The sequence below is a fragment of the Erpetoichthys calabaricus genome, chromosome 6, assembly GCF_900747795.2.
Source record: "Erpetoichthys calabaricus chromosome 6, fErpCal1.3, whole genome shotgun sequence".
NCBI classification, from domain to species: domain Eukaryota; kingdom Metazoa; phylum Chordata; class Cladistia; order Polypteriformes; family Polypteridae; genus Erpetoichthys; species Erpetoichthys calabaricus.
Window position 1 is genome coordinate 176,794,212 of NC_041399.2, and position 27,833 is coordinate 176,822,044.

At 38.2% G+C, this 27,833-nt stretch overlaps 1 protein-coding gene across 1 annotated transcript in view; it reads left to right on the plus strand.

Moving 5' to 3' along the window:
• The window catches only part of vipr2 (vasoactive intestinal peptide receptor 2), a 192,215-nt gene that overhangs the window by 88,054 nt on the left and 76,328 nt on the right, over positions 1-27,833 (plus strand). The window contains exon 4 of the mRNA XM_028804135.2: positions 8,095-8,195. Within this exon, the coding sequence (XP_028659968.1) occupies positions 8,095-8,195 (101 nt within the window). The remainder of the gene's footprint in view (positions 1-8,094; positions 8,196-27,833) is intronic.

Below are 27,833 nucleotides of genomic sequence, written 5' to 3' on the forward strand. Positions count from 1 at the left end.
CTTTAAAAAGCAAACTGTCCAAAAAAAGGAAAAAGGAACACTAAGAAAAAACTGTGGTCCAGAATCAAGACAACGTTTCTTTACATTCTTACATTTTCTTACTTTATTTATTAAAGAGGATTAAAAAATAAAAATATATATTAAAACAGAAGCAAAAGAAAAATAGGCTTGCCTAAAAGAAAGTCAGTCAAAACCAGGCAATCAAAATCCAAAAGAAAAGCACAAACTGAATGATAGGAGCAATCACAATGCTGAAGAAGGAATGTTATTGGCAGCTTCCGCAGCAGCAGCATTAGGTGGCCCAGCCTCCTGGGGCTCCACATACAAGGGTCAAGGCAGAAAACAAAGACAACTACAATACTAGCATAATACAGAATTATAAAATAATTAATACACAACATAGTATTCAATATGCTTAAAGAGTGAAAAGAAATAAAATAGTTGAAATAAAATACAAAATAATATAAAAAATACAAAAATAAATCATATTTGAACCATGGATAAAACCTGGATAAACCATGACTAGTGTTAATTGTCAAATCTCACAAAAGCATTTTTCATAATGAATATGCAGTGTTCGCTGATGACCTTGTTTGCCGAATATTTTCCTAGAAATTCAAAATGCGGCCAACAATGTATGCTGACAACAGCAGTGTGTTAGGTAACTTCTTGCACCCTCTTGGCCAACATGAATGAGGTTAATAGTTGTAATGCTAATGACTGATAAATTTATGTGGTGGGTAATGGATGAGTGAAAATAACGATAAATCGAAAACCAAAGCTCTGACATGACTAGGCTAGAGGTGCTAAACAAGGCCAATGTGATAGCAACCACTGCCACATTTTCCCAGCAAAACACTTTGACTATAAAATTTGGTCAGTTCAACGGGCAACTCTGAGGGGAAGCAGCAAAAATGGGCTACAGTAATCCCTCCTCCATCGCGGGGGTTGCGTTCCAGAGCCACCCGCGAAATAAGAAAATCCGTGAAGTAGAAACCATATGTTTATATGGTTATTTTTATATTGTCATGCTTGGGTCACAGATTTGCGCAGAAACACAGGAGGTTGTAGAGAGACAGGAACGTTATTCAAACACTGCAAACTAACATTTGTCTCTTTTTCAAAAGTTTAAACTGTGCTCCATGACAAGACAGAGATGACAGTTCTATCTCACAATTAAAAGAATGCAAACATATCTTCGTCTTCAAAGGAGTGTGTCAGGAGCAGATCATGTCAGAGAGATAGACAGAGACAAAAGCAAACAAATCAATAGGGCTGTTTGGCTTAAGTATGCGAAGCACCGCGGCACAAAGCTGTTGAAGGCGGCAGCTCACACCCCCTCTGTCAGGAGCAGGGAGAGAGAGAGAGACAGAGTTTGTTTTTCAAGCACAAATCAATACGTGCCCTTTGAGCTTTTAAGTATGCGAAGCACTGTGCAGCATGTCGCTTCACTAAGCAGCTGCACAAAAGATAGTAACATGAAGATAATCTTTCAGCATTTTTAGACGAGCGTCCGTATCGTCTAGGTGTGCGTACAGCCCCCCTGCTCAATCCACCTACGTCAGGATCAGAGAAAGCGCAAGAGAGAGAGAAAGAAAATTAAGTTGGGTAGCTTCTCAGCCATCTGCCAATAGCGTCCCTTGTATGAAATCAACTGGGCAAACCAACTGAGGAAGCATGTACCAGAAAATAAAAGACCCATTGTCTGCAGAAACCCGCGAAGCAGTGAAAAATCCGCGATATATATTTAAATATGCTTACATATAAAATCCGCGATGGAGTGAAGCCGCGAAAGGCGAAGCGCGATATAGCGAGGGATTACTGTACTCCGTCCAAAGAGTAAAAGGCCACTGCGAGGGAAAGGGATCCGGTGCGTACTACAACCCATGTATCAAGTAAAAAATATGACATCTACTTTAATTGCTTAGATTTCAGCCCACTTAGATAGGTACCACAGCAAGTAATTAATACATTTCAAGTAATATGTGGTGTCACAAACTTGAGACAGAGTCATATAAAGGTTTGGGGAAGCCACCTGTATAATTTGGTTTCCTGGCTGCAAAGTTGCTTTCTCAAAATAACACAGCACTGATGTGCACAAAACCGAGTCCAAACAGAACTGAGGGAATAGGGAAAAGGTGCAGGCTTTTAAAGGGGAAGACAGGAAGTGAGATCATAGGGATCGGGCTCATGTTCTTCAGCCATTGGTTCGAGCCCGGACGTGATATCACAGGGGCCGGAGCCGGCAAGGTTTCCTTCCATAGGCTCGGTCCCGGAAGTGACGTCAAGAGAGTCAGGTGGAATGGTCTACAGGAAAGGGAGAAAAAGAGTCAGTGCACTTTGCCACATCCCGGCATGTCTCAGAACTGCCCTTACTCAAGCCCTTTAGCTGCCTCCCATGCGTATGTGTGTGACAGTGGTAAACCTTAGAGACGTTGATAAGAGTGTTTACTACCTGATATGACTATTTGATATTTGCTTGAACTGACAGCGTGTTTTTTATATTTGAGGCCTTAACACAGTTTGTTGCAACACAAGCAGGTAGCACCAAATTCAAGTCAGCTGCTGAATAAGAAAGGAAAGACTTTTGCCAGGCTCTGTACACAATGAGCACATTTTTATTAAGATTGGATTTTCACAAATATGCATCTGGCATATTTTGTAAAATATAGGTGCTTAGTATTTTATTTTGTGTTCAAAGATTTTTTTATCCATTTGTGTGGATATTCGTTTTAACGTAGTTCAGTGTTAAATAGGCTATTTTAAGGAAATGGTTCCCATATATTTCACAGTTTTGTGTTCTGCATCTGTGATTGTTTTATGTAACTACAGTGATCCCTCGCTATATCGCGCTTCGCCTTTTGCGGCTTCACTCTATCGCGGATTTTATATGTAAGCATATTTAAATATATATCGCGGATTTTTTGCTGGTTCGCGGATTTCTGAGGACAATGGGTCTTTTAATTTCTGGTACATGCTTCCTCAGTTGGTTTGCCCAGTTGATTTCATACAAGGGACACTATTGGCAGATGGCCGAGAAGCTACCCAACTTACTTTCTCTCTCTCTCTCTTGCGCTGACTTTCTCTGATCCTGACGTAGGGGGTGTGAGCAGGGGGGCTGTTCGCACACCTAGACGATACGGGACGCTCGTCTAAAAATGCTGAAAGATTATCTTCACGTTGCTACCTTCTGTGTGCAGCTGCTTAGTGAAGCGACATGCTGCACGGTGCTTCGCATACTTAAAAGCTCAAAGGGCACGTATTGATTTTTGACTTTGTTTTTCTCTGTCTCTCTCTCTCTCTCTCTCTCCCTGCTCCTGACGGAGGGGGTGTGAGCTGCCGCCTTCAACAGCTTTGTACCGGCGGTGCTTCGCATACTTAAAAGCCAAACAGCCCTATTGATTTGTTTGCTTTCCTCTCTGTTTCCTTTGAAGAGGAATATATGTTTGCATTCTTTTAATTGTGAGACAGAACTGTCATCTCTGTCTTGTCATGGAGCACAGTTTAAACTTTTGAAAAAGAGACAAATGTTTATTTGCAGTGTTTGAATAACGTTCCTGTCTCTCTACAACCTCCTGTGTTTCTGTGCAAATCTGTGACCCAAGCATGACAATATAAAAATAACCATATAAACATATGGTTTCTACTTCGCGGATTTTCTTATTTCGCGGGTGGCTCTGGAATGCAACCCCCGCGATGGAGGAGGGATTACTGTATTTAGACTATTTTTAAATTTGATACTAAAATCTGGTACTTTTTCTTAATTCCTACACAACTTTAAGGAGTCAATTTTTTTTACAAATATTCACTTCACAGCTATCTTAAGTAAGAGGTCTGTTTAGTTGGTTCGTTTTGAAAGAGTCAACTGGAAGGAAACATGCAGTGGGAGAAGTATGATTTATCTTTCTAACCTAAAAATTCATGTAAAAAAATGGAACAATCTTTTTAACCTATTTTTAAAATATAGTGTAAATGTAAGCTACTGTATTGTCTCAAGGTGTCAAGTTATAAACACCGGCATCAGCTGCAGATCAATGAAATGTGGCCTACTGTGTTGAGACATTGCACACTCTGCAAGGCACACGCTGACATGTTTGTTTACAAGCTTTATTCTTGCCACACTGACTGATGTAACAATCTTTTGGAACAAACTATGTTTTTCATTCACAGTTTCTGCTTGGCATAGGGTAACGTACACATTCAACACTGACATAAGCATGTTGTCTGTTGTACAGTATATGGTGTTTAAATTCCACAGACAGCACTAGCCTGCTTTCTCAAGTCTCCTCCACAATAAACTACATTTTCCAATAAACCATACATGTCATTCTCTGTCACACACATTGAAAATGCGTTTATAGAAACAGGCAGAGGAAAAACACCAGGATTTCATTGGGAGTAGAAGAAATTAACAATAATACAAAGATTCTATTAATTGCTTATTATTGTCCATTGGTGCTGTCCTTTGAATATTGGTGTTGCTTTAACCATTCTGTAATTGTCTTGCTTTTTTAAGAGTCTGCCAGGTAAAACAAGTTCAGTTTTCTCACCATAGTACACAATCCAAAACAGCAACCACTAAACAGAACAGTGCACAGCAAACATCACTGCCTTACAATTACCATTTTATCTTTTTATCTTTCCAAAAGAAACCGTACAAATATTTATAATTATATACAAAACATATTAAGGTAAACATATATTCAGGGTCAGGTTCAGAACTGTGGAAACACCAGCCTCCCTATTTGGTACACAGCCATAAGTAATAAAAAGTGATGTCTGGAGGGTTGCTGAACTGAACATACTACTCTCAAATGAAGCTCGCTTTGATATGGTGTGGATACAGTGAAGCGAGCTGATACTCTTTCTGTCACTCTCTCTCAATTACGGGGGCCAATTTCAAAAATGAAAAGTGACTAGTCCTCCAGGGACTCTGAGACCTTTGGCCCACAGCTCTACTCCTTTTATGTTCCAAATTAAATATGCTCTCTTCTGCATTCTTCAATAAAATATATTGTATGGATGTACATTAATGCTTCAAAAATGTAGCATACCATATATACATTACCGTATATACTTGAGTATAAGCCGACCCGAATATAAGCCGAGGTACCTAATTTTACCTACAAAACTGGAAAAACTTACTGACTCGAGTATAAGCCTAGGGTGGGAAATGCAGCAGCTACTGGTAAGTTTCAATAATCAAAATAAATACCAATAAAATTACCATACATTAACACTAGAATTACCAGAGCCTACGAAAAAACTCGTAGATCCGGCCCACCTTAAATCGCTTCTTAAAACCGTTCTCACCTCTCCACCAGCGTCTTTTGTCATCTAAATGTACTGATAAAGACATGCTGCAAGCAGTCGGCTATTCCATCCCCCCACCGACTTAGAACGTACACGAACTTCTCCCAGCTCATGTCTTGATTGATTATCTGGGAGTGAAGTGGAGTTTTAGAGTGGAAATAATAAATCATTATTTGGAACACACACATTTCATGTGTGTTGCATTTCTACAGTAATCTGTGTAAACACATTTTTAAAACAGAAACGTTTTTATATTCTAGTAACAAATGGCAAAATGTAGACATAAACTATATAATGTATGAAGCCTGAAGTCCAAATATCAAAGAGACACTTTCACAAAAGTTACAAAAAAAAAAAAGCCGCCGCCAAAAAAAGCCGCCTTAGTGTGCGACATTGACACTCATTTACTATGAGTGGCGCAACAGTATCAGTTGCTGACTGGAAATCAGAAGGTCACGAGTTCAATCCTGCATGACTCCCTTTTGTGAAGTGTTCTTATTTTTACTGTTTTAGAATAAAAAGATACATTTGATTTCAGTCTGTAACAGCCGGTGTAATTTATGATATTTGCAAAGGTTAGCTTTGTTTTTTTTTTTTTAATTCACTTTTCATTCTCTGTCGCGTTCAGGATCCTTCCCTACTACCACCCCACCCCCCACCTGACAGTGCTGTTTTCACATAAAGACGCGCTATAGCTCTGCAGTGTATCACGATACATAGGACCACGTGTTTTTTTCCCCACAATCTTGCCAGTCCCTACATGTTGCTGTATGCTGTTTCTTTTGTACTCCAGGACATGCAGAGGAAAGCATAGTAAAGAGTAGTAACTTCAGCGCTATATGAAATCATCAGACACTCCCCATCTGACACTGCTGTTTTCACATAAAGACGCGCTATAGCTCTGCAGTGTACTTGTGACTGCATTGTCGTACCAATGATTGTGAACTGAAGTGTCTGCATGCACTTTTCGTGGCATTACACGTGTATTTTTTGAGCATGCCCATGTAGCTCAAACACAGGAACATATGTTGATGTAAAAGTATAACAAAACAAGTGCACTTTTATTCAAGACTATAACCGAAGAAAAAAGAAAGCAAGTTACAGTAGGCGGTTGATATGACAGCTTGCGTGATGCAATGCTAAGAACTGCTGATTTCCATTCCGTGCTATATAACTGTTAGCTGTTAACATTTGAATCTGATGATTGCATATAGCGCTGTCTTATTCAGTGTGCGCAAGAACATGCAGGTGGCCAGTTTCTGTGTGCTACAACGCACATTTTAAAAAAGAAAGAGACAAATACATGTGACGTTTTGAAGAAATCATTTTATGACGCGAATAGTACCAATCAGAAAACATCGTCAAAGTAATGCAATATTATTTGAAAACGAACAGCGTCAGGTTGGGTGTGAAGTTATACTGGCGCTGTTTGAGTCAGATCAGAAGCTGAATAAGCTGAACAAGCTCCTGTTCTGACTCTAAGTAAAAAGCATGAAGTCCACACTTTCTCCATAGCTGGGAATCGAACTCGCGTCTCTATAGCACAGCAGGGTTGCTGTGCTCCAAGTCAGCAAATCTCAGCATTACACCACGGACGGTGTTGTTACAGCCTTGAACCTTTTGTGAAAGTGTTTATTTGATGTTTGGCCGTCAGGCTTCACACATTCTATAGTTTATGCCTACATTTTGTAACATTTATTACTAAAATATGAAAAAGTTTCTGTTTTAACAATGTGTTTACACAGATTACTGTAGAAACGGAACACACATGAACTGCATGTGTTCCAAATAACGATCTATTATTTCCACTCTAAAACTCCAGTTCAGTCACTCCCAGATAATCAAACAAGGCATGAGCTGGGAAAACTTAGTGAACGTTTTGCGATGGTGGGGGATGGAATAGCGGGCTTTTTGCTGCTCGTCTTAATCGACACATTTAGAAGACAAAAGAGAGGTGAGAACAGTTTTAAGGTGGGCCGGATCTACAAGTTTTTTCGTAGACTCTGGTAATTCTAGTGTTAATTGAGGCATCAGTAGGTTAAATGTTTTTGAGTATTTATTTCAAAGAAAAACAGTAAACTAGCTCTGTAAGTGGAGAAGAGGGTCAACAAAAACAATATGGTATCTCTCTCGCGAGAGAGAGAGACACACACACACACACATTATCGATTAAAGAATAGACAAACATCATAGGGGAGCACAACCCCCAACAGGAGCAGAGGATGTCTGGGGGAGGAGAGAGAAACAAAATAATCAGCCAGAAAGGACAGGTGCTGTTCAGGCTTTTTAAGTAAATGGAAAACACAAGCCGCGCTGACATCCTTTGACCTCAACAGCCCCAGCACCCTCAGCAGAAGACCAATCAGATCCACTGCAGGGACTGCTGGGAGTTGCAGTTTCAAATTCTATTGGCTACTTTCACCATCCCAAACTGCGTTTTCTCTACAGTTGCTTCCTGTTCTCTCTACAGTACAGTATTGCCACGATAAAAGCCATAAAAATTGCGGAGGATATTTGCGGTTTCTGCTAACAATTATTAGTTAGGTTCTAAGGAAAAATCTGTGAATGACTGAGGCCGCGAATTTGCGGGGGTCTACTATATATACTGTATATATATACAGTATATATATATATATAACTGTACTATATATGTATAAATATATATATATATAATTTGGGATTAATAAATTTTATTTCTATTTTTAGTGTAAGAAATACAAAGATGCATAAAATCCATAGTCATGTGAGCTATTTAATAAAATTATACAATTTTCTTTGCAGGCAATATAAGCAAAAACTGTACAGCAAAGGGATGGTCACACATATTTCCAAATATAACAAGTGCTTGTGGATTTGATCCAAATGCTGTACCTGAAGATAAGGTATGTACATATTTTTTTTAATAATAAATAAACAAAGATAAAAGAGCATTAAAAAACACTGGTACTGTTTTGCCATATTACCATATACACAGTATTGTGTGTTTTTATGTGATTTTGTGAAATTTTTAAAAATATTTTCTAATCCAAAAAAAATCATATTAATTCATACCATGGGAAATTCTATAATTAGTTTAATAACACTAGTATTTGAAAGATTTTGACTTTTTTAATGTTTACATTTTATTTTGAATGAGAATCTGCTAAATTTACAAAAACTGAAAAATACCCTTTTTTAATCTGTTATTCAGTTTTTCTTTGTATTTTATTTTCATTTCTTTTCTAAAATTTCCAGTGATGATATGGTAGCAACTGTGAAAGGTGCCAAATTTATTACTGAGTGATTCCCCTGATAAACAGAAATATTTTGGTTATATTTGTACAAATGTATACATAAGCAGAAAATGCAGGTTGGGAATCTCTTCATTAATATTAAATATTCAACAGTGTTACTTATATTGTCATCAGTCTTTAGCTCTTGCGATGGACTTGTGTCACATCCAGGGTTGATGCTGAAAGCTGTTGTGCTTGAACCATGCCTTTCCAATGTGACGCATTACTTTAATTGACTTTAAATCAAGGGGTTGTAAAATACTCTGCAGAACAAAAAACAAAAATCCTCCACTGGTTTCTAGCTACAGTACAAAAGTCTAAAAAGACTTCAGGAGACTCTACTGACTGCATTTGCAGTGAGCATTAGCATCACTGCTTTCTTGGCAGTCATATTATCCTGCTGGACTACAGGTTGCAGCTTAGAATGCGAAGATTGGACATATACAACATCTAGAAGCTGAATACTAAAAATAAATTAAATTGATTTCTCATGACTAAAAAGCCATGTATTTTTTGCCTTCATTGTATGTATTATCGATTTCTCCACTGTCTTAAGGAATACTTCTCAGCATGTCTTTGCTCCCTTTTGGTTTAGCAACTATAACTTTTCTTCTGAAGGCTTTTGCAGGCATCAAGTGTACTGCTTGATAATATTCATTATACAGTATACAATGTCATTGAAGTTAGAAGAAAATGTATAAAGTAAAAACTAAAGGCACTATGATAAGGCTACTTAACTGTAGAACTGGGGGTTCCATGTGTCTAGGCAGCAGGTGTCTATTGTGACCAAGGAGTGAATGATCCTGCTCTTTAATAAACAACAAATCTCATATGAGGTTAATATATGTCATGGTGTTAATGAAATAAATCAATAAATAAATAAATCAATGTAAAATAGACAGCATTTAATTGTGAGGTTTTTTTTTTCTTAAAGTTTTAAATGCCCCTACAGCTATACTTGGTGTAAGTCTTTATAATCAAATTTGCCCTGGAAGCGAGGGATTGACTGTGAAATATTTAAACTTATTGTGATCCGCCAGGGGGCACCAGAGAGCCCAAACCCCAGACACAACCTCACAGACACAAGTCCTATTCAAATAAAACTGGTTTATTTTCACAGTTACCTTCCAGAAAGGTTCCAATAATATAATACACACAATTCTCCTCAGTTTCTCTCTCTTTTCTCCTTCTCTGCACCTTGCAGGTGAGATCTGTCCACTTCCACCCGACTCTGACCCACCTGGATGAGGTTGAGTGGCCTCTTTTATCTAGGGCATAGCCCGGTGGAAGTTCTTCTGGGTCAATTGGGGTTGTTATCCCCTTCTGCTCCCCCTGGCAGCCCCCACAGAACACCACAGGGCTGTATCAAGGGATTACAGGTTCCAGCATGCCCTGTGGGAACTTTAAACCAGGGAGATTGCCACCTAACATTCTGGGGGAGGAAATGTACCAAATCAATTGTCCTCCCCAGTCCTTCCATTATATGGGCCTTCCAGCCAGGTACTATTCCTGAATCTAACCCAGCCGGGACACCAGTGTTTCCATTCTGTCACAGGCATCTTCTGCCTGTGTTCTAGGCGATATAGAATGATCTTCGCCCTGTTTCTTATGGTGAGATACGACTGGCCTCCCATCTACTTAAGGAACCATCCTCCTTCCTGCCGGGATGCCCACCCGTATGCGTTGCCCATCACATTATATACAGTACACATGATATATAGTATATGTAATTTTTAATATGGTGCATCAAAAGTTCTTTGATTCTGTCCTTATATACCACTGAGGGCCTCTCACTCTGATAGACATTACGCCCAGTAATCCTACATTTGTGCACCATTTTGGCTGTCTGTACTAGGTATCTTGTACTTTTGGTTCCAAACCAAAGTATGTAATTATATGTGAGGATCATAGACCTACTGATGACCTGAGAACTTTGTCTCAGGACTTGGATGCTTGGGTTTTACCAGAGAGGCTGAGTGATTTGATCATTCAGTAATTATAAGACATACTCTTCTTCACTTTGAAAAACCACCACCCTAATCTACTAATCCAATGTTGAATGGAAGGCAGAGGAAAATGCCTTTGAAAAGTCAATGTAACCAAAACAACCCAAACATCTGTCCAATTTTCTGCTCTTGACCTCATCTTTTTGATCATCACTAGTCTTTATCACCCGTGACACACATCCTCCGCCATGTTGTCTTATATTCAGCAATAAGAAATCCTGCAAAGGTTCCAAGGTCGCAGTCTAAACATACTTGATATACCCCGGTTTTATGTGGACAACCTTCTGATCATATCCAATCAGAAACAAAATGGAATACCATCTCTCAAACCACAAGAAATGTGAAGGGGAATCTTATCTGCAACATCATTTGGGAGATGAGTTATGTGGCCAAGAGAGATGTCATCACATGATGGATGGCATACTAGGTAGACCGGACAGCATTTTTTGACACACTTCTACTGAATAATTTGTTGGCTGAAAGTACTTGGTGTTACTGTACCAGAGAGAGGATGTGCAGCATTGTTCACAATGGCCATCAGTTTTGTTTTCAATCTCTCCTTTGCTACTACCTCCAGTGGGTCTAATGTGCATTCCATAACTGAGCTTGGCTATTTAATTAGCTTGTTGATTCAGTGGGACTGTTTTGAAATGATGTTACCACTCTAGGATTCTACAGTATAGAATATTGTACTGACCATGACAGAATTGCAAAATATGTAAATAATGTCACTATCCACATTAAAGGAGGGCAAGAAAAGAGGCTGCTCTGCTCTTTCTTGCTCCACTGTGTTCAAGACCCATCCAACTTGTCTTTGATGTGTACCCCAAAGTAGCAGGGCATCGCCTCTGCATCCACTCTGTGGATACTGACCAAACATACCGAAGAGGGTCTCTGGTGTGGAAAAAATCAATAAGCAATTCCTTAGATTTACTGATGTTAAGTTGCAGATAATTCTTTCTGCACCAAGAAACAAGGTTCTCCATCTGACTCCAAATTTCTGTATAATTCCCCTTGACAACACCTCACCAATAGTGCAAATTCATCAGAGATATTCTGCAACTGACATGACCTAGGGTTGTATTTATACTCTGAGATGTACAGAGTAAAGAGAACATGAGACAGGACTGTTCCTTGTGGTGTTCCAGTGTTGCTCACATCCATATTAGAGGCACAGTCTTTGAGCCTTACAAACTGCAGTCTGCCCAACAGATAGTCCACAATTCAGGTCAATATAGACTCATCCGCTTACCACTTAAGTGGAATGGCTGGATTGTATAGAAGGCACTGGAGAAATCAAAACACATAATCCTCACAGTGCAACCAAATTTTTCCAGATGGGAAAAAGCCGTGTGGAGCAAAGAGATAATTATCCTCCACTCCAGTCTTTGTATAATAGGCAGAGTGCAGTAGGTTCAGAAGGTCTTTCAGAAGAAAGCGCATATAGTCCAAAAGAAGCCTTTCAAAGGTCTTCACGATGCAGAATGTAAGAGCCACTGGTCTGTAGCCATTAATTGAAATGTGCCTGCCTTCTTAGGAACAGGAACAGTGCATTATGCATTATTAGCAGTGGCACCTTTTACAGCCTTAGTGACAGACTAAACAGGTGACAGAGGACATAACAAAGTTGGTCAACACAGGCCTTAAGAACTCATGGACTGACTCCAGCTGGTCCCCCTGCTTTTCCTGTGCGTCACCTCCTCAGTTTCAGACAGCCCACACTGATGATCAGAGGTGGACTAATCATTTGTTCCACCAGTTGAAGCGATAGGAGTTGCTGATGCAGTAGTGATGGTGTGGGTGGACTGGTCATTCATCACTTTTTTAGGAACACTGTTTTGATGTTTTTATTCTTTTAAAGGTCTGTGTCATATAGCAGTTGCTAGAGCTCATGATTGATTTTTTTTTCAAGGGTAATGATTAAAGCCTGGGTGCAATGAATTATTTTCTGTTTTTTGGAGCATAAGCACTGCTGTCATGAACAGAACATGTAGCATAATGGAGGTCCTGGATCTTGAGCTTTGAATTAGAACAAATGAAAAGGGCAGCAATTACCTGAAGTTTTCGTTAATGACTTTATTATAAGCATAAAAGCATGCTTATTTGTGTTTCTTTTGATGCAGTATAAAATCATATTATCCAGGTAAAAAGGCACATATGTAAATAAGCTGTGGTAATTTTCCTTTTTTTATTTTTACTTTGATCTGTACTGAAGGCCTTTCACTTCAGTGTTAAGTGTGAATGTACACCTCCTTAAAAGCATAGGTAATGTGGGAATTATTTATGATTACAATTTTATTTACACTGGCTATAAAAGATGACTAAATTTTTCCTCATTTTGTTACACCAAGCATCCTTGGGGAGTCACTATTGTTTACAACCATCAGCAAAAATAAAAACTCCCAAACAGCTGTATATTGTCATGGTGTCAAGTTGAGCATGTAAAAGCCCTGTGTAACTATGTACTTTTTTAATGTTTGATTTTGGTATTTTAAGTCATTCTTAATATGACACTTCCAGTCCAATAGCTACGTGCAAAGTGCTCATGTTACACTTAACCAAGGGTCAGATTAGAAGAAGGCTGTCTAAAATGTATGCTAGCATTCATTTATTGAGTTATTAGTAAATTGCGTTTTAGGGCATATCTGTAGAAAACAATTGTAAACAGCTGGTGTTTTGTCATGGAATTATCCGAAGGTGACCCCATCCTTGCCTTAAGACTTTGTATGCAGATGTATCTCCAAACCTTTGACTCTGTCACTATTAAGTCACACCAACCTGTCACTTAGATGATGCTGTAGTCTGCAGTTTCACTTGTGGTCATTGTCAAGATGAACCAGGGTTGAATGTTTCTAAGGTTTAAACACAATTTCCCTTCTATCTCTAAACCCCAAACTCTTTAGAAAGAGTTCAAGGTGAAGCAGAGGAGCAGGTTCAAAGGTTGATTAGCTCAACACAGAATAACATTTTCTAAACTAGTTCTTAATGTGCCAAAGGCAGAAGCAAAGCATGAATAGATAGCAGATGAACAGCAACCAATGTGCCTGGATATCAAATGGCCTTTTCCATCTTATGTTGTGCTTCTGAGCTGATTGGTCTTTGATGTGGATGGATATTGATGTAAAGAGAGACAAGCAGGTGCTGGCATGCTCTACATTTATGCCAGTTTTGCTATTCCGATGCCCATCGTAGTTTAGAGTCCCAACTCCCTTCCCATGTTATGGTCTCATGCCTCTGGACCAAACCTAGCTGGGCACTGTATCAATCAGTGTTTCACCTGTGACCCTGGGCTAGAGTAAAATGTTTCTTTTTTGTCTTTGTAGGCCCCCAGCCTGCGGTTAGTGTCTGGTTAGATGATCCTAAGTTCCTCTTTTTTAATGGTTCTGACCAGTTGTGTGTTGAGCAGAGCCAGAAGTTCTTATTATCTATTGAATAAAACATTATAGTGTAAAGTTTCCTTTTACACCTTGAATTTTTCTCTATTGCATATTTTATTACTTATATAAGCAAAACAGCTTATTACAATATGAAAACAGATACATCAAATGATTGTGGAAAGTCCATCCCTATTGCATCTAGTAAATTCTGTAACTTTAAGAATATAGTGTGCATAAATGAAAATATCTAAAAGATGAAAAAATTTAACCATACTAGAGGCATTGTGTTAAATTCTATAAGAAGTTTTTAGAACATTAGAAAACATTTGACGAGAACAGGCCATTCAGCCCAACAAAGCTTGTCAATTTATTTTCACTTAATTCCTTCAAAATAACTTCAAGTCTAGTTTTGAAGATCTTTAAAGACCTATTCACTACCACACTATATGATAACTTATTCCATGTGCCAATGGTTCTCTGTGTGATGAAAACTACTTAACATTTGTGCAAAACTTACCCTTAACAAGTTTCCTACTGTGTGCCTGAGTTCTTGTTGAACTCGTTTTCAAGTAATAGTCTCAATGCATTACATTAATTCCTTCCATTGATATGTCACCTCTTAATCTCCTTTTGCTTAACTAAAAAGGTTCAACTCCTTTAATCTTTCCTCATAGCTCAGTGTAGTTGCTCTTCTCTGGTCTTTTTCTAGTGCTGCTACGTCTTTTTTGTAGTTCAGAGACCAGGCCTGCACACAGTACTCTAGGTGTGGCCTCACCAGTGCATAATAAAGCTTAAGCGCAACCTCCTTTGACTTGTACTCTACACGTTGTGCTATATACAGTAATATAACATCCTGTTAGCCTTCTTAATGACTTCTGAACACCTCATGTACTGTGAAATGGATTACCCAGGTTTGATGATTGATACATAGACAGATCAATGAATGAATATTTTCTAATTGCAAATAGTTTCATATTTGTTTCCAATTATTGATTAGCAAATCATTGTATTATCATTTACTGGATTTCCTGTTATTCTGCCTTATAAAGTTTACATATTGTGTAGCTGGTAAGTATAACTGAACATTGCTACCTCAAAGTTCTAGTGACGTGAGTTCACTTTCTGCCCCCGGCATTCTCCGGCAGAGTTTGTACATTGTTCTCATGTTCAAATGTGTTGCCTCTGAATTCCTGTCAGACTCCACAGAAGTACACAATTAGTTTACTTTGTGATTACAAACTGCCCTGTTGTATGTGATAATGGTATACAGTGCACTGACGTTTCATCTAGGGTTAATACCAGCCTTGCACTTTGTTCTTCCAGGAGTGGTTCTGCCTCCCTTATCCAGAAATGAAAACATAGTACATTGATACCCATGTTCAATCCTCCCAAAGAGGCACATAAGCACTCCCTAGTTCTCTTCATTCAAAAAACACTGAAAAGCATTTTTTTTTTACCAAACTGTCAGTCTTGAGGTCACTGGATGGTAAAGGTAATTTGAATTTTCCAAGGAACTGAAAATCCTGAGGGATGTATGAGAGCATGAAATCTATAAAGAATAGGATTTGATTAAGTTGGTACATGAGATACAATAAAAAAAATCTCAAAGGCGCAGATGGTCTGTGCTATAGGGGTTCTGCAAATAAATATGTATTAAAATAGACACTTTTTTTTACATCATATGTTTTATATTGTGTTTTACATTGTATTATATTTAATGAAAAAACATTACTCACTCTAATGTTTGTAGAAAAGCCATAGTGGCTCTAAAATGTTGAAGATGAATAGGCAGTAATTGTTGTCTATGATCGACTCAAGCCAAAATAACAAAAGAAACCACAAAAACACCCAAGTATTAAAATATGAAAACAAGAGGCAGAATCAGTCAAAACAACAAAATACTGTATAGTCCAGAACCAAGTCGATTATCCTTTAAGTTGTGCTGAAAGTGCTCTATTAATTCTTTTAATCCAAGCATTTGGCTATGGAAATGCATGCTGCCATTTTAAACAGGTGGCAAAGTGATAATGTCATATGACCCACCTACATGACATATTACCCATGTGACTGGCAACTGGTGTCACTAGTATAAACAACATGGCAGCACACATGCCTAAACATTGTAAAGAGGCATCACCCAAGAAAACAAAGTGGCAGTATGATAAGTAATAAAATACATTAAAAAATAACAATAATATTTCAAAATATTCTTAAATTAAGAAATAATGGCAGAATGTAATTCTAAAACCAGGCAGATATATGTGACACCAGCATACGGACCACTGAGGGTATGAATATACAGAGCAAACACTCATGCTGATCAACTGCTAACTGTTGTTAGTTTTTGTTTTAACATTTGGACCCCAGTACCCTTCAACTGCATTAAAAAAGGCAAGAAGAAGCTAGTTATTTTAAAACATATTATAGAAAATGCTTCACTTTAGAATGAAATTTCATGTGGCAAATTAATATATACCATGATTTTGAAGAAATTACTTTAACTTTAAAACTTAGTAACTTATCCTTTAGCCATCCGTTACTCAACTCTGTTGTAAGAATGCCAATGCAGCTTATTTTTCCAGCTGATGTTTTTGCCATCCTTTCGAGAATTTTTTTTGCAAATGTCCTCTGTAGTATGCCCTATAAGAATTCTTGACATTCTTGTATTCTTTTATTGGAGGGACACACATAGCTGTTCTGAAGTAAACACATTAGTTTAACACTAGTCACTGTTGGTAAAATAAGCAAATATTTAGCAGTTCACTCATTTTTGTCTTTTTTGGTTTTAACAGTGAAATTCAGAGAGGTTAGCTAAAGTTTATAGAAAGCTTAAAAAGTATTTGCACAACTTTGTATTTCAGTGCTTTTCAGTTTCAGTCTTTGCCTACCCCTTTGGCTTCATGTTTTTACTCTGAACAGTTTCACAGAATAACGAGCCACTCTTACTGCCATTTGTCTAATTGTTTCATTGCTTGAGTTTTGTTCCACTCTTATTTTGCTTTCAGAAAGTTTACCAGTATGATATTTACATGTAGAAGAAATTCACAAATGTTTGTTTTTGTCTTAGTTTTGAAAGCATAGCTTGTGTTTAGTATTTTGTTTTATTTCTGCTTGGTTTGCCCCCTTGATTATATCCAAATACTGACAAAAACACAACTTCAGATCACAGAGAATACTAACAGGGACCAGTAACTTCAATGTCATATTCATTTGTATGCTAATTTGTGAAACTAGCAGGGATAAAAACCTACAGCCACAAAGGAACTCCCCAGGAGTGAACTTAAGACTTTCTGTTCTAGGGCAGCGCGGTGGCTCAGTTTCTACATCTCCCTGTGTTTTTGGGTGCCCTGGTTTCATTCTGTGACCCCTGACAATCACGAATTTCCATCCCATTCAGGATTGGCAGCTAAATTGCTTCCAGGACATTTATTTCCTCTACCAAATTTCTGTTCTGGAGTAAGTGGGTTTGAAAAATGATTGAGTGCAAAAAAATAACAATAAAAACCCAAAATGCTGGTGCAGTTATTAGTGGGGAGAGTAGAGCAAATAACCCTAACCCTAATATAGCATACAAGTCTCTAATTTGCTTCAACCAGTTTATAATAGTGGGAAGTAAAACCTGTCACAGCAGCATGTGGCTCAGAGCACTGATCAACCTCAGATGAGACACCATTCTGTCACAGATCCAGCTCAATCATACTCACAGTTGGCCATCAGTTAACTTAACATGAAGGTCTTTGGAATGTGAGAGGAACACGTAAGTAAGCAAACAGATAGCAACCGAATATGCAATTTAAACATAAGACTCCAGACCTGTAAGGAGATTGTAATGTCTTGTCTTTGCAAACTTGCATTTTAATGAAAATGTTTTAAAATGTTTCTTAGGATGATGAATTCATTCACCGAAGTTTGACATTTTGTCCATCTATCCATCCATCTTTTAAACAAATTTATCTCAAGTCTGATCCTTGTGAATCTGGAGCTGCTACCAGCAAACATAGACTGTGTAGCAGATAAGCCCTTGCTCCACCTCTTGAACCCTCAGGTACCACTCCAAACACCAGGTAAAAGCACAAGACTTCTTTATTTTACTCTTCTTGTACTCACGTGCACAAAGCACCCTCCACTCCACACTACTCATATAATAAATCACTAATCACAAACAATACTCTTTCCTCCTCGCCCAAACACTTCGCCACCCTACCTCCCAGCTCAGCTCAGCGTCTGGGCTTTCCCACAGTCCTTTTATACACCCTGACCCGGAGGTGTTCCTGTCCAACAGTCCACAGTTCCTTATTCCTTCCGGGCCAGGGTAAACAGTCCTTTTCTTCAACCCGGGAGCACGTCGTTTCTTCCTGTCACGTGACCGTGACGTACTCCCGGGTTGTAGGGCACATAAGAGCCCACGAGCCCCCCTACAGCGACGCTTGGTGGCCCCCAAGGTATCCAGCAGGGTTGTGTGTAGAAACTACATAGTCCATGAGGCCCTGCTGGAACTCGGGGCACGTTTATGCTGTTGGGAGAGCTCCTCCTGGAGGTGAGGGCCGGAGTAAGAAGCCGGCAATCCACCACAACTGCAAAGCAGGAAGAATCCCTAGACAGAGTGCCAGTCCATTGCTGGGTGAACACACATGGCACACACACACACACATCTCAGCAGCCAGTTTAAGATCGCCACTCCACTTAACCTGCATCTAAGTACTGTGGGAGGAAACTGATGTGTACATATAGGAGAACATAATTTCTAACTCCACACAAGGAGGACCTGGACATGGACCCCATTGATGTTATATGTTTACTCTATTTGCCATTGCACATTTGTTTCTCATTGTGTTCAAAGAATACAACATGTATTCTTCCACTGATTTACTAATCATTTACTGCACTTACGTTAGGGATGCATAAGTTGAAGCCTATTCCACTAGAAACCAGGCTTAAAGGGGATGAACAAGATGTATGCAGTTCTTAAAATCTTATCTTTAAGGGTATGTAATGAAAGTTCAGAGTTTAAGCTGCCAGATCCCATAAAATCTTCTGCCACCTACATACAGATAAATCTAGCAACAAAAGGCTTTGAATGAGGCATTCTTGTCATTCTCACGTGAGAATCACAGCACAATATAGTGGAGAGTGACCCATGAAGAACACCCACTATATTCAAAATGCATCATCAGTTTGAGTTATGGAGGCATTATGCATAAGTGGGAGTGTGCAGCTCTCAGGCTTTGAGTCAAAAAGACACTCAAAGATCAGCTGCTCAGCATATCTAAGAATCTTTAAAAAATGAAACACAAAAATGTGTTTAAAACATGAAGACTTTTGCCAAAAGTACTTAATGGCTACATTTTACTGTTGTTATGCAACCTGAAGTGATAGATATACTTGAGTCAGAAATTTGCTATTTTGGCCTGTCTGCTTTTCAGCTCTGCACTTAAGACTACTTGATGAATGGTTTGTCTCTTGCTGGAATCATGCAGTGTGTGATGGTAATGAAGACTTATTTTATCTGTTGTAAACTATGTGTCCATGGTAGCAGCTGCTTGTTCATTTATTGATTATAATCTAAGGTCACTTTGCATTTATATCTACTTTGTTCTAAATACTATTTGTTTAAAGTTGCAAAATTTGCAGTGTATATATTTCTATACTGTGTAGCTATAAGAGTTGGAGAATGGCTACATCATAATGTATCTGCAAGAACAAAAAACTACATAAAAAAACATTTTCAAGTGACATGAATTTTATTCAAAAATGCAATAAAAAGTAAATATTTTTTTTCTTGTACTAAGGTTTTGTTGGTCATATGTGACTAAAATAAAATCATGGGGTGCACATAAAAGAGTTAGTTTATTTCAATTAAAATGCATAGATTCGTTAAAGCAAAATTTCTAACCAAGAAAATGACACATCATATATAAAAGTTGATTAGAGCATGTAGTATAATGGTTATAACTGGAGAAATGTTCAAATTGTTAGAGTTATTTTTTGGAGTCATTTAAGGAATCTATGCATTTTAATCGTGCCCCACGATTTTATTTTTAGTCACATATGAATAACAAAATCTTAATACAGGAAAAAAATTATTTTTTACTTTTTACTGCATTTTTGAATAAAATTGTGTCACTTAAACATCTTTTTTTAATGTATTTTTTAGCTACCCTAATGTCACACAGTCCTTGGCATGTTACAAAAACCTTAACTTGGGGGAAGGTGAATTGACAGAAATGACAATAGCAACAAAGTGGAATCGAACCTACGATCTTAAAGTGAAATGTAACATTCACTCAAGTTCATTTCTCACTTCAGAAGATCCTAACAACGGAGAAACCTTACATGTGTGCACTACTGGAAATGTGTGTTTGTCTGTTAGAGAATCGAACGTTCAGTCTTTCTTAGAAAAGCCCAATACTTTATCCACTGAGCCAATATCAGCAAATCACTGAAAAAAGTATTTCACCAACTTTCTATATAAATGATGAAAAATTCTTCTTCTTCTTTTGGCTGCTCCCGTTAGGGGTTGCCACAGCAGATCATCTTCTTCCATATCTTTCTGTCCTCTGCATCTTGTTCTGTTACACCCATCACCTGCATGTCCTCTCTCACCACATCCATAAATCTTCTGTTAGGCCTTCCTCTTTTTCTTTTGCCTGGCAGCTCTATCCTTAGCATCCTTCTCCCAATATACCCAGTATCTCTCCTCTGCACATGTCCAAACCAACGTAATCTCACCTCTCTGACTTTGTCTCCCAACCGTCCAACTTGAGCTGACCCTCTAATGTACTCATTTCTAATCCTGTCCATCCTCATCACACCCAGTGCATATCTTAGCATCTTTAACTCTGCTACCTCCAGCTGTGTCCCCTGCTTTCTGGTCAGTGCCACCATCTCCAAACCATATAACAAAGCTGGTCTCACTACCGTCCAGTAGACCTTCCCTTTCACGCTTGCTGATATCAGTCTATCACAAATCATTCCTGACACTCTTCTCCACCCATTCGTCCGTGCCTGCACTCTCTTTTTCACCTCTCCCAAGTATTTAAACTCATCCACCTTCACCAACTCTACTCCTTGCATCCTCACCATTCCACTGACTTCCCTCTCATTCACACACACTTATTCTGTCTTGTTCCTACTGACCTTCATTCCTTTCCTCTCTAGAGCATATCTCCACCTCTCCAGGGTGTCCTCAACCTGCTCCCTACTACCGCTACAGATCACAATGTCATCAGCAAACATCATAGTCGTGATCAAGCTATGTTCTTGATCTTGATCCAGCCACAGGGGATGCACAAACCAGTGTGTTTCATCACGCCAGTCCCAAGCCCAGATAAATGGGGAGGGTTATGTCAGGAAGGGTATCCGGTGTAAAATTTTGCCAAATCAATATGTGGACAACAAATGATGTAAAATTGGTAAAATTAAAAAAAAAAATTAGTTTGTGTACTTTGGTCTTAAAACTTTGACCATTTGATTAAACATCCGCCATGCTAACCACTTGACCAATACTGCCTAATTGTCATATTTAAGTAATTTGACAAAACTTCGATATGAATTTGACAAAAGGATTTTTAAATTAATTTGTCTACATTGGTCTGGAGCTTTTGACTGTTTGATTGAAAGTCCAACATACTAACCACTTGACAAACACTGCTAATTCATATATTGCAAAATTTGACCCAGACAAATAGAGAGGGCAAGTTGATTAAAATTGTATAATAATAATAACAAATCAGAAAAAGTATGCATAGAATAACATTCAAGTAAGTTCAGGGAACTTTGAATGTTTTGGAAAATTATCTGTATTCCTGTGATTTAGGCTGTTTTTATTGTAACATAAATACTAAAAACATGTTTATTCATTTAAAGAATAACAGCTTACAGAGAATTCTGTTCCATTCATTCAGTGACTTTTTTCCTTGCTTGTTTAGATCATTTAACTTGCCTGGTATGACTTCAAAAAGCAGGCAATATGAGTAACTATTAAACAGACTGAAACAAGCTGATGACATGGCGGGGAGCTCCTGCTTACACACAAGTAACTCTGCTGGTGTTTTAGTAACTTACATTGGTGATCTATTTTGCCATCAGGCTATCAAATGTGTAAAAGAGAAAAATATACAAGTTAAAAAAACCTTTCTCAAGATAAATTTGAAACACTTAGAATCAGATGGAACAACATAAAGGGGTTAGGGCACAATCCAGGTGGACCTCATTTAATTTGCATACCTATAAAGCAAATGCGGTATGTTCAATGAAAAAGTTATGAGGACTTTACTTGTCCTTTAGTCTCACAGCTGCTGCTTCCTAACTGAAAATCGACTTCCGGGTGTTGCTCTTTTTATATGCAGAACAGAGTGGAAGATGTGGGAGTTTCATGACATCAGAGGATATGCCGTTTAGGTTCTTTCGACCACCCCTCATCCACTCTGAAGGCAAAAGGGAAGAGAGTGAAAGTTACAGTGCCAACCCCTACTCCGGAGGCAAATTACAAGTCAAGTTGTAGCCGTAAATATTTTCCCTACCTGTACGTATCCAACACAGTAACTTAATCACATATTAAGGTTACATGGAATGGTTCTTTGTTTTAAAATAGATTATTTCAGAAAATTGCTAGTACTTTTTTAATGATGACAAAATAGCGCCTAAAAAAGAGTCAACTATTCTATATGATCTGATGCCCTCTACTGATTGTGTCAAGACAGACAATTTTAAAAATGTGCAAGTGCTTCTTATATACAACTTTTTAAATTTTAAAAAATGTGCACAGTTGTCTGTAATCAAGTTATCTCAGTGAACTAAAGAATAATTTTACCAGATTTCAAAAAATTGATTCCACGGGGGGCCAACTTGTTTTATGTCGATTTGTAGTTCCTATTTTTGTTTGCCATTTAACTTTATGTACTGTTTTCATGACATTTTCATGACATTTTTTATTCAACTGTTTTCATGACATTTTAATGTCATATTTATTTAAAGATTCACTACCATGTTAATTATTGTAGGGCCTACCATTGTATTTAGATCTCGGGTTAGGAGCCCTTTGCGTTGCTACTGACAGACACATCATTTTTGTTACCGTATAATGGCCGCATGAAGTGACATCATCACCAGATTAGTGTTTAATTAAAATGGCAACTTGCAGCTCTTGGTGTCTACAATTTTATATTTAAAAATAGACATTTGCAAGTGTAGTGGTGCAATGGAAAGAATTTAGGAAAAGACCTTTTGGCAAACCGTTTAGTGATTCAGCTCCTTTCTGGTTTTGAACTCTGCCTGTTTTAATCTTGACTGTGTTTTCTGAAGTGACCTTTTCTTGATCACTTTTCTGGAAAGGCAGAACAAATATAGACACTTATACATTGCATTTTATGCAACCACATCTAAAAGTAAATAAAAATGAAATATAACAGAGCTACCATTGGGTGACAAAATGGCACAATGGTTAACACTGTTGTCTCCCAGCTTCAAAGTCTTTGATTTGAATCCTGTGCAGGGCGTGGGCTGCGTGGATTTTATATGTCCTTTGTGTGTGTTTTTCACTAGACACTCTGGCTTTTCTCCCACTTCTTAAATACACTCCAGTTATTTTAGCTGTCAGCTTTATACTGACTTAATTTGAGTGAGTCTTGGTATGTGCATGGTTTAAACTGCAATTGATGATTAAAGGTTGTTGTGAGTGTGTGTGTATGTGTTTGTATGCACTTTAAATTGTTTTTAGTACATGTACTGTATGCAAGTAAGGCAGAATGGTGCTGCAGTTGTTACAACAACAACAACAACATTTATTTATATATCACATTTTCATACAAAAAGTAACTCAAAGTGCTTTACATAATGAAAAGAAGAAAAATAAAAGACAAAATAAGAAATTAAAATAAGACAACATTAGTTAACATAGAAAGGAGTAAGGTCCGATGGCCAGGGTGGACATAAAAAACAAAAAAAAACTCCAGAAGGCTGGAGAAAAAAATAAAATCTGTAGGGGTTCCAGGCCACGAGACCGCCCAGTCCCCTCTGGGCATTCTACCTAACATAAATGAAATAGTCCTCTTTGTAGTTCGTGTTTTTCACGGAGTCACTTGATGCCGATGGTCATACAGACTTCTGGCTTTTAATCCATCCATCATTATTGGAACATCATGGTGCTTTGGGTAGATGGTGGTGGCGCACGCCACCACCAACAGGACACCGGAAAAGGAAACAGAAGAGAGAGTAGGGGTTAGTACAGATTTTGAATGAATAGTTATTATAATGAATTGGATATACAGAGTATCAGGAATAAATTACAGTGAAGTTATGAGAAGGCCATGTTAAAATATTAGCACTGCTGCCTCACCTTTCCAGCACCCTGGATTTGAATGTTATGCCTGAGTGTTTTCTGCAAGTAGTTTACACATTCTTCATAAGTCTGCACAGGTTTTCATCCAGCTACTCCTGGTTTCTTTCCACATCTCAAACACACGTGTGTTTAACTGGTAATTCTGAACTGGATGTCTTTGAGTGAGACTGATGTTGTGTGAAACAGTGGAACCTTTCATGGACTGACACCCCATCCAGGGTTGGTTTTCTGTCTTGTGCTCAGTGCTGTCAGGATAGGCTTAGCCCCCTGTAACTCAGAATCTGTATTAGTGGATTTGAGCATGTTATGTTATTATATGAATATGCTTTTTAAACATTAACGTGCTGCCTTCTTTGCTCACAGAAGCTCTAGTGTTCGTAGACTAAACAATTCATCCAGACTAAATATTAATAATCCTCTAAAGCAATGAAATGTAACATGCTGATGATCACCAGCGTGTACACTTTTAGCACATGTTCATGCCAAAAACAGACATGGAAAATGTATCTTTTTAATTTTTTTTTCTGTAAGTTGTTTCCTCTTTCTTCCAAAGCTGATTCCACTATGTCAGGATAGGAGGGAATAACTTCTCTGCAACCTTTACTGCTTCCATGATTTGAAGTTTTCCAACTTTTTCTTCCAATGTTTTTATGTTGCATTTCTTTTTCTTCCTGTTTAGATCACTGACTGACTGCTTTCTGCTCTTTGGTTTGGCCTCTATACAGATTGTTATTATTATCACTATATTTATTTTCACTTTTGAAACAGATGTTTAAAACTAATTTGTATAAAACTTTTTGACATGTCCCACTTCCCAGTTGTTTTTTTTTTAAAGCCACTAATCCTGAAATGTGCATGTCCTGCGTCATGCGTACATGTGCAATACTCCTTCATAGCAAAAGCCATTTGCATAGAGTAGAGTACCTCTGAGTAACGTACTTAAAACACAAAGGATAAGTCGCTTTCAGCTCAGTCATTTATAGATTTGTTACTGTGAAAGAAATCCAAGAACAAATGCAGGAGGCTGTAGACACAGTAGGAAAGATGGATGAGTAAAGAAAAAGATTCCTGAAATGAGAGAAGCACTGGGACAAATTTAGTGCATCACAAGGAGAGTATTTTGAAGGTGACTAAAAGAGAATTGCTGTAAGTTTCATAATAAAGTTTTTTTTTTTTTACAATTCTGGGATTTTTTGGGTCCCCATTCATATACAGTAATCCCTCGCTATATCGCGCTTCGACTTTCGCGGCTTCACTCTATCGCGGATTTTTTATGTAAGCATATCTAAATATATAACGCGCATTTTTCGCTGCTTCGTGGGATTCTGCAGACAATGGGTCTTTTTACTTCTGGTACATGCTTCCTCAGTTGGTTTACCCAGTTGATTTCATACAAGGGACGCTATTGGCGGATGGCTGAGAAGCTACCCAATCAGAGCACGCAGTTAAGTTCCTGTGTGCTGAGTGGCTCAGCGACAGAGCACAGAATTCGATTCCGCTGCATTAAGCAGGAAGTCTCGTCTCGCTCATTCAGAATCAATGTGCTCCTGCTACTGTTTCAGGGGCCGTGCCCAAGCGCCAACGGAAGATACTAATGATTTCCGAAAGGGTAAAAGTTTTGGATATGTTGAAGGAAGGGAACAGCTACACCGCTGCAGGACGCCATTACAGCATCAATGAGTCCACGATTCTTTTTTATTTAAAAAGGAGGAAAAGAATATAAGATCTATGGCCGCAGTGTCCTTTAACCAGGGCACAAAACGAGTTGTAAGTGGATGTAATAAGGTGGTAGTCCGGATGGAATCTGCTTTAGGGATTTGGATTGAAGACTGCAGGAAGAAGAACAATGGCAGTGCTACACAGTCACCTGAAGAGGCTCCTTTAGAAGAGCTATAATGCTCTCCTTTGTTGTGAGGTAAAATTAAACTCATCGTTATCGGACAAGTTGTAGTGTCATTGTTGGTGAGTAACATAATTAATTTTCTACGTACAGTATTTATTACATGTACATAGTTTAGTATCACTGTACACACATTTTACTGTATACAATTTTTCTTGCATTGTACGTATTTATTGCTGGTGGCCTGTCTGTCGTAATGGCTGTAACATATGTGATATCGGAGACGTTCGAAATCTTTAAAATAATATTTAGGTTTTACTGTATATAAACAGTGTGTTTACATACATAATTTCAATGAATCTTACGTAATATCTAAGAGAATACAAAGGGTTTATGCTGTATAATTGTGCGGGAAATGTTTATAAGAGTGTGGGAGAGTTTATAAGGGCTTAAAATATATAAAAATAACCATATGAACAAATGGTTTTTACTTCGCGGATTTTCACCTTTCGCGGGGGGTTCTGGAACGCAACACCAGCAATCTAGGAGGGATTACTGTATTATACTAGGGGGCTTACCCCCACTCGCTTCGCTCGCCAGCCCCCGTGGCCTGTGCTGTTCACCAGCCACTTCACATCTTTACTGCTCGTGTTGTGAAGAGGGGGGCAGAACGTACCCCAAGGAGACACGGTCATTCCTTCGAAACCCCCTCTTAAACGGTGATACAATGGGAAACAAATACAGTTTTTTTTTTAACCTCCTTTTTGCTCGATCAGCTGCTGGCTTGCTGCTGCTGCCACGTGATCTGCATCTCGCACAGCACTTTGAACATTTAAAAGCCTGTACAGCAGCTGTCCTACTCTTTGTCTTTTATTTCCGGTCCTGGGCGTGGTTAAATCTGTTGGCACAAAGTCTCGTCTCGTGGGACATAAGTTCTTCATATTTTAGTTTATAATTTAAAAACAGAATAAGAATATGAAAATCTCATATTACATTAAAGTTCACATTAAAGTTTGATAAATTCTGAAAAAAATGATACCAAACATATATATGTAGGTTTTATATAAGCCCAATTTAAAGCGTGTCAGAAAAAGTGACATAAATATGTCACATAAAATCTTTTCACAAAATCACTGCACTTTTAGGCTTAGGATTTTATAAATGGAGAGTAGGTATGAGTTAAGTGCCTGCAACTATCCATGTGGCCCAAATAGATCACTTAGCTCATTTATGCCAGGGACCTTCAGTTTATTTTGATTTTTATAAAATAGGCTCATTCTGTGAAGCAGTTTGGAGTTGCTAACCAGCACACATGCTTACATTATATGTATATGTGTGCTTTACAATGACGATACCTTACAGCAAAGATGAACGTAGCTATGGATCTAGATACTGTATATGATAAATGTCAATTAATTTAGCCCATTTTATACATACTACTGCACAAAAGGCTGCACTTTCTATTTGTCCTATCACTTGCTGTGCTTAGGTGGGTTTTACCTAAGAATAATTCTGAATCCTAGTCATTTTGTTTTTGAACCTATTTTCAAAGGTCATTACTACAGATGAGCCAAAACATGTGATTTGAAAATAAAATCAGTGGCATTCCACCATATATTTTTAATTCCTGAAAAAGTTTTGTGTTAAATCACATACCATATACACTGGCACAAGTTGGGCTATAGT